Source organism: Metarhizium acridum (genome assembly GCF_019434415.1).
Source record: "Metarhizium acridum strain ARSEF 324 chromosome Unknown scaffold_29, whole genome shotgun sequence".
NCBI classification, from domain to species: domain Eukaryota; kingdom Fungi; phylum Ascomycota; class Sordariomycetes; order Hypocreales; family Clavicipitaceae; genus Metarhizium; species Metarhizium acridum.
In genome coordinates, this window is record NW_027094017.1 from 1043664 (window position 1) to 1051652 (window position 7989).

Sequence of the window (7989 nt, forward strand, 5' to 3'; positions counted from 1 at the left end):
TACCCAGGATACGAAAAAGATGTACATACGATACGACGGAGAAACCGCCCGGTCAGGCTATCTCTTTGCCGCGCCGAACAACCGACGACCACACCCACACGTAAGCTCTGCCGCTTGGACGGGCTTATTTGAAAGTTTTCCTCCTTCATTATAACTATGTACGGAGTACACCCCGTCTCCGCTTCTTCGGCGATTCCTCACCGTGCGCTTGGGGGGGAAAAAACCCTCGGCGCCACATTAATATCCCCCCCCATTTTGCCGCCGGCCCTTCTGCCTTCAGCTGGAGCAATAAAAAAAACTCGACCCCAGCAGACGATACAACACATTGACCTACTGCCCGGCTCGCAAACCAAAGGGGCGTGTGCGCACCCCACATACGAATTGCCCTTTGGGTTGAATTGCCAGTGCGCTAACATTGCACCATCGATTCTCCTACACCCTCGTCAAAAGTTTAAAGATACTCGGATAGCTTCTGTGTTGACTGAAATGACTTTTAATTTTGCACCGGGCCCGTGCTTCACTTGCTTCGCAAGGCGCCCTCTACATCTCCAGGGAAAACGCCATGTTGGTCATATTAAATACAAATGAATGCAACAGCCAGAAATATACGGAGCAGCATGCAGAAATGAACAAGACAAGTCACCTCCCAGAGAAGGCAATACGGTACTATCGAATGTTACCCATGTTTCTGTGCTATCGAAGCTCTGTTTGTTTGATTTTCTACCCTCCATCATCACGTGAGACGTGAATCCAGAATCCAAGCCCTACCCTGCCCAACTAGATCCCTACGCAATATGCTGCAGATAGATCAAATCTCCAAACTACTTCGCTCTCTACAATTAAAACAAACTGCGACAGAGTCTTGCGATATATTGACCGGTAAAAACAAAGACATCGCAACCTTATAGGGCAGGAAATGACTGTACAGGACCGCCCTCACGCACACACCTGCATACATACACACAGTCACCAGTGCGTAACATATCCAAACTAAAAGCCATCACATATTGTGCTTCTGCCAAGGGCGACGCTGGCAGCCCGTTTCGCACGCTTGGGTATAATGTGACATAGGGAGAACAAAGACCCAACCAATGACAACACCGGTTCATGCCAGACACGATCTGACTCGCCGGTCTGTTCCACACTCTAGGTGCGTCAGCAGCCGGTTGGCCCGGCGCCATGCGTAGACAAGGATCAGCCGCTTCAGTCCACCCCAAACTGCAAGCCACACGCGCTCAGTTCGGTTGCAGAACGAGGAGAAAACCAAGGATGCAGCAAGCAGCAAGTGCCGGCAAGCTCCAAGACGAATCTTTTCCATTGCCGCCTAGCGCAAACCCAGGGTGTTGTTGAAAATTAGAGCCTAGTGAAGCCACAGAGCTGCGTGAACAATGACTGACGGGAATATCCGAAAGCAACGTAAAAGCTGGCAAAATGTAGTCGGTCACACCGGCCGAATGTTAAGCCTCCTCCGTCAGTATAACCGCATCTATTTGCTCTTGCAGGCATGTCTCGTCGGAATCTGCCAAAATTGTTCGAGGTGCTAACACAATGATGGACAACCTGAAGGAAAACTTGGTCTACTTTAAGTCGTCAGACGCTGAAACTGAAGTGTCCAATCCTGATCTCGCATTTTGTATTTCAGTCTGGACCGCAATTACCATTGCAGTCCAGTTGTCCACCGGAACTCCATAAAAATATAAATCAAACAGATATCGTGGCGTCGTACTATGTCATGTATTGTGCAATATGGCGCAATACAGATGCATGATTCCCACACTCAACCCCTCGCGTTGGTTGCAGAAAGTGCCGTTCATTGTTGGGAATATTAGTCGTCAGAAAAAAAATTGAGCAGCATGCTGGTCATCGCGGTGTAGGATCTTCATCCATCATACATGCATTTTCAAGCATATTTGTCCATTTACCGCTAGTTCCCGCATGGCTATGTTTCAAATGTTGCCGAAAATGGTCCGCCCTGTAAAATTTCTTGGAGGAGTTGCACTCGCGAAATTTGTGAACTTCTTGCAGGTGACGGATACGATCATCCCAGTCTTGATCCGTGGCATGTTTTGGGACAATCCCTCTGGACAAAGACCCATTACCAGGTCCTCTACCTGAGCGAGAAAACTCTTCACCACAGTAGCCGCAAGTATCAGCTTCCCCAGGACGGCTCGTCGAATCATGAAATGCACGATCATAGCCGGATAGTGCTGAGCATGACCATGAATGTCGGCGAACATGGAGCGAGTTCTGGTGTCGCTCAGCCTCATTCTTGTTCTTGAAACGATTGCCACAGAATGAACATTCATACTGTTTCTCAGCCTCATGAGCACTGTGTGGTCTGTCAGTATTGCTAGACACACAAGGGGGCACTGAATACAACGGAACCAGGAGAACAAAAAAGAAAAAACTCCCAGCATTCACGAAGCAGGAGACGAGAGACATACCTGAGCTCTTCCGCCGTGTCAAACTTTTTCGGCTTTTTAGGGCAACACTCGCACATGAAAACTCGCTGAACCTTAGAGCCCGCAGGTTTTTGAATATCTGCTAGCTTTCTCGGGCTTGTTCCGGAGATGGTGCGTCCATGTGTATGACTTCTGCCTGAGACGGAGTTTCGAGGACTATGGTTCAATGAAGCGGGCATTGTGTACGGCGAGTTGCAAGACGTAGGTGAGACACCACCGGGAGAGGCAGCACCAGGAGATCGGCGGCTGAACGATGTTGCAGTGGTTGCGCTTGACGGGGGTATGGACATAGTGGAAATGTAAGAATTGGAGCGAGAGATAGCCGCAGAGGACATGGATGATAAAGACGAAGCCTGTGGCATGATGGTGAGCCGAGGCGTTGGAGAGCCACGGGAACCAAGTTCTCGTCGACGAATATCACTCGAGCCTCCGTGGAGTAAAGAACCTCCTGCTGGAGGACTGGCTGCCCTTCGCTTGTGGCCAACGGTGGCATACGCTTCGTCTGGGTGAAGCCTCTTCGGTGATGTGGCCTCGTCCATCTCCATATCTTCTACGCCAGTAAACTCATAGCTGCCTTGAGTTGAGGATGCGTCGTCGCTATTATTTCGCTGTGAACGACCTCTTGGTGATTGGTCATAATCTGATCCATCCTTGGCAAAACGATGGTCCCCAGGGAAATGTCGAAATGGAGCAGATCGGGGAGAAACAACAGAGAAAATAGGCGTATCCGTCATTCTGGCAGGCGAGTCTAGTAGGGATCTGGTGTGAATAGGCAGTTGGACAGGCATGCTCAGGGTCGGAGCTCGACGGTCAGGTTGTCGTCGTACTTGCTCACTCAAGGCTGAGGATGTTGCTGATCGAGGCGACCTGTCGAATGTGCGGATCGGATCTAACTTCTTCTTCATGCTATCGCCATGCAAATCAGCTGCGGTCTGGAAGTGAAACTTGCTGTGGTGCAAGAATTCGGTGGGTCGAGAATCCCGAGTACTGGTGATAAAGTCAGTGTGTGTCGACGATACCATTGCAGCCGTCTATTTTTGTCAAGTCTTACTCATGACTTGCAGCAGCCACAAACCTTTCAGTTGCAGTGTAGCTTGCATAGCCCTCGTCGCCATTGGTGCTACTTCCAGTGCCTCTTCTCTTATAACTTGGTCTCTCGTCCATAAATGACCCTGGGTGCATGCTGCCATACCCGCTGTGCCCGCTGTGTGTAGATGAACTGAAGCGGCTGCAGTCGAGCGATTCCTTCTTCGAGTCTTCGGGATTAGCAGGACCCTCCAAGAATGGAAGATGGCGCGGTGGAGGTAGAGGAGGAGGGACGTCGTCTTTCGGATCGAGCCCAGGTATAGAAATTGCTGGACTTCCGGAAAATTGCATGTCGTGGTGTAGGTTGTAACGTCCAGGACCAGAGGACAGGATGCTCGGTAGACTAGGAGGAGGCTCCCGGTACTGTGGAGGGAAAGCCATTGTAGTTGATCAAGCCTTTTCGCTTTACGGCCTCAGCCTTGGGTTATGTAGTACCGGATCGTACGGTTGACAGATAACGGTCGAGAGGCTGGCTGAAGGCCGAAGGAGGCGGACGAATGGGGTTCGGAGGACAAAGTGATACGGCAAGCACTATCATTGATGAGTGAACACGCCCGCCAGGGGCCGTTGTGTGAGTCGTCTTTTTGCAGGATTTGAAGGCCAATTTATGACTCGGTGGAAGAGGAGGCTTCTGGGTGGCAATGGCGAGAGGGTATTTGTTTGGTTCAAACGCAAGACCAGGGCAATTGTGGTGGCAGCGAGACCCTTGATCCGTATTGGAAGCGAAAAGCAGAAAAAGAAAAAGAAAAAAAAAACAAGAAAACCAGGGTAAAGGTATGGACAGGAGAAAGAAGAATGGAGAAAGCAAACAACTAAATAAACTTGACCGCAAGACTAACAACCCGCGAGAAGACGCGAATCCAAGGAAGAAGAGCGTGCGGGTATAAGGTCTGGTATAAGTGAACAGCGAAGGGACCAGTTGACGGATAAGGTTTCCAAGGCTGGTACTCCGTAGTCGAGGGCTGTGGCTCGTTTTTGTTGCCTCCGGAGTACGCAAGTGAGCAGGTGGAGGCTTTGCTATGGGACCCCGGTGTGGTGACGACGACCTGGTGAATGGGGCGTGCCAGCAGGGTGTACCAGAGGGAGTGCGTGTAGCAGTAGAGGGGACTAGGTGTGTGCAATGGAAAAGTGGACGACGGGCAGGGCAAGTGCAGGGCCGGTGGGCAGGGAAAGAGCGCTGGCGGGTAAGTGCCCAGTCCCATGGGACCTAGGTACCAAGGTACTTGCCCGAGTGGCCAAGCGTACCAGCATCCTGCCTCGTACCTCGCAGAACTCACAGCACTCCCTCACCTCCACCTCCAGTCTCGACATCGTAAGTCGGGCAATCCACGCCCCCATCGCCTGTTGAATCACGTCCTCGGGTTCCCATGCCTGAAGTACTCGGTGCCAAGTATCTACATGCTGGTAGGTAAACAGGGCTATAGATTTTTGTGTCTCTTAGGAGCCAACGAGGGTCCAGTGTGTGCATGTACCTGCAATACTCGACAAACATCGCCTCATTCGGCTCGCTGCCGTTGCCCATTGGCTTGGGTCTGCCAGTTGTTATGTATCATGCATTTGCTATTCTAGGTGTCGTTTGCATTGATTGTTACCGCCGGTTTATCAGTGCGACTCAACGATTGACACCAACTAGCGGAACTGGCAAGGCATTCGGTCCCATGCCCTTAGACGTCGAGGCCGCGCGTGTGGCCAGGCGTCTTGTCCAGGTGCTGTCGCTGTAGTTCTTGGTAGTACTCCGGCACATACAGTCGATAGGGTCACAAGCGAGAGAGAGAAGGATCCAAAAGACGGAACAACGAGTTGCTTGCTGCAGGGCTGATGGTAGGCCGCTTAGAAGCAGAACTGTCGGCGGTGTCGAAAAGAGCAAAAATGAGAGGAGGGGTCGAGGGGGCCGTCATTCGTGCTGCTCCCAACAAGACTGCACTGCACATATGGACGTTCCATAGTTGAGATGTGTATGAGCCTGAAGGGGTTGGATAGAGCATCTAGGTGTGCACATTCTTTACATGCAGCTCTATCTTTAAATATCCACCCAAGGTAGTCTTAGTTTCGAAGAGATGTTCAACAGTTTTACAGTTGCTGAGACGCACCGCGCACACAATCATTCCGAACTCCTAGAAAGAGCGACATATCCGTTCTGGGCTGATTGTAACGCATGGTAGCACCAGTTTCTGTGGCCTGGTATTTATTCGCTACCTCGCACCACGCGTTCTAAGCGACCGACTATGGAACCCTTCCTCCGTACTCCACATCCATACTTAAGTATGTGAGGTTTGCGGTGGCTTTAGGCCATAACATCCGCCTTTACTCAGTTTTGTGATATGCCACGGTAACTACATGGTACCTATGTGAGAGGAGACCAATGGGCGTAGTCAGAGGAACGCCAACGGGGCAGCTGGCCACCGCGTGGTCGGCAGCCAGGCGAGAAAGTTCCAGGACCGAGGACTCAACTACCTAGGTAGGTATTTAGATGGTGTCTGTACGGATTATCTGGCAGCTTAGCACCCCTAGGTACTTACCAAGTAGGTACCTAGATAGGTGCTTGAATGGATCTCGGGAAAGCTGGTAAAGGGCGTATGGTATTGATATCTTCTTCTTGTCCCCTCTCTGTGCAACCGCCAGCTCAGTCGCGCCTGGCGGTGGGTAAGATTCCAAGCTTGCCCTGCATTCGGGCAGACCAAGAGGAGGTTGTATGGCTAGGAATTGACCAAACAGTTTAGCAGCTCCTGTAAGGTCCTGAATTAACCCAAATGCGGATTGCTGCGATGGATGAAGAGGCGAAGTCCTGGAGAATTCCCAAGATAGCTGGAACGCGCCACGGCCTCCGCTCCTACCGACTATCATCCCTTCACCCGAGTCAGAAGGTCTGCCTCGAGCTTGGAGAACAGGTCATGAAGTCTCGCCCAAAGGACAATAGCACATGTAGTGCCACCTCCGGTGAGTGCCAGAAAAGGGCACCTGGGCACAGGGCGCTGAAGTTCCGCACAACCATCAAATGATTGATGACCATGCTGGCGCCAGGGGCCAAACCTTGGTGCCAGCCATGGGGCCGGGGCTGGCATTTTCTGGGCTGGGATCTTCTGGCTTGCCCAAAATATCTGGCTGGCTGAACCCCAAAACTCGTGCATGCAATGACAAGGAAGCGAGTGACGGGAAGCTCCTCGGCAAAGTCTCAGGACATGGGGCTTGATGGGTACCAGGGCCCAAGCTTTGGAAAACCAGACAGGACGGATGGGAGGGTGGCATCTGGATCATCTGGATGGGACAGTTCACGAGGGGTGCGCATGTGAATGAGCTCCCTTGGCGCACATACGAACTAGTCTGGTATATTACCAGCACTTGAAGGCATAGAGCATGCCTGGGTGACAGTAATTGCTCCGCACTGGGCCTGGAAGCCAAGTTTGAAGCACAGAATACCCAGAACCAAGTACGAACTTGAGACTGAAGTCGGAGGGAGTCCGCAGCAGCTGGCCAGCCATCCATCAGCTTGCGCAATTGGGCAACCGGGTCGAAGTGCCTTGAACCTTGAAGGGCCGGCCATGGGGTCAGGGCCGTTAAACCATTGTTACACTCGCCCGCAGGCTTTGGTCGACGTTTTGGTGTATTTCAATGTTCCAATTGGATTCATTGCGGTGAGAGCATCCAAATGCTCCGAGCGATCAAGTGGGCACTTGTCCCAGGCATACATAATGAAGCAGCCCAGATAGGCACCTCTTTAGGCAAGGCAAAGCAACATTGAAGGCAAAGCCCGGCTTGAAGGAAGGTACCTAGGCCCGGAGTACTTTGGGCCGCCTCTATATTGTACGAAGGAAGAAGTACCGCGTGCCGTACCAAGGATTCTTTACAGTCAGGAACAGAATGCATGCTCCATTGACACAATCCACACAAGCCCTGGATCAACAAACACCTGCTTCTTCTTAGCCCCTGGTCTCCCTCCCGCACCTTACTCTACCCATACGCCATAGTGCATATTGCCATGGGACACCAGAAAGCCATCAATCAACAGTTGCTTGCCCTGTCCGTCGTTTTGGCTTTTGTCAATTTTGCTCTTGTGCCGTTGTGCTCTTGCTGTCCCCGCATCAGCATGCTCAAAGACGAGGCTTGCTCCTCCGGTGGGCTTTGGGAGCCAACATTGACTGTCCTAACTGTGAGTTACATATAAAGATTGCCCGAAGATGGATGGGGCTGACAACATCAGGACAACGGTCGTTCTCCAGTCATCTTACTGGGGCCGCCATTGACGCCATTGACCTTGTCCAGGCTTCACTACGGCAGATTACCTCGCGAGATCCACCAGAACTGTGTTTCTGGAAGATCCACCAGAAATCTACAACCAGTAGCAGCATTCGGCCGACCGACAACAGCGAGATTGGGGCTAGCACGGCGGGCAGCCTTGATAATCTTCATCCTATATTGCAAGCTGCGTTGAGCCATCAAGTCT

General features: G+C 51.7%; 1 protein-coding gene across 1 annotated transcript; it reads right to left on the reverse strand.

Annotated features, from left to right (window-relative positions):
• Positions 1-133: 133 nt before the first annotated feature.
• Positions 134-4467, reverse strand: J3458_004386 (uncharacterized protein). The gene is made up of 3 exons (XM_007809848.2): positions 3538-4467; positions 2445-3449; positions 134-2329 (listed from the first exon to the last, which is right to left on the reverse strand). Exons 1-3 carry the CDS (start codon positions 3927-3929, stop codon positions 1861-1863), a joined length of 1866 nt encoding a protein of 621 aa, XP_007808039.2. The 5' UTR covers positions 3930-4467; the 3' UTR covers positions 134-1860.
• Positions 4468-7989: the final 3522 nt, after the last annotated feature.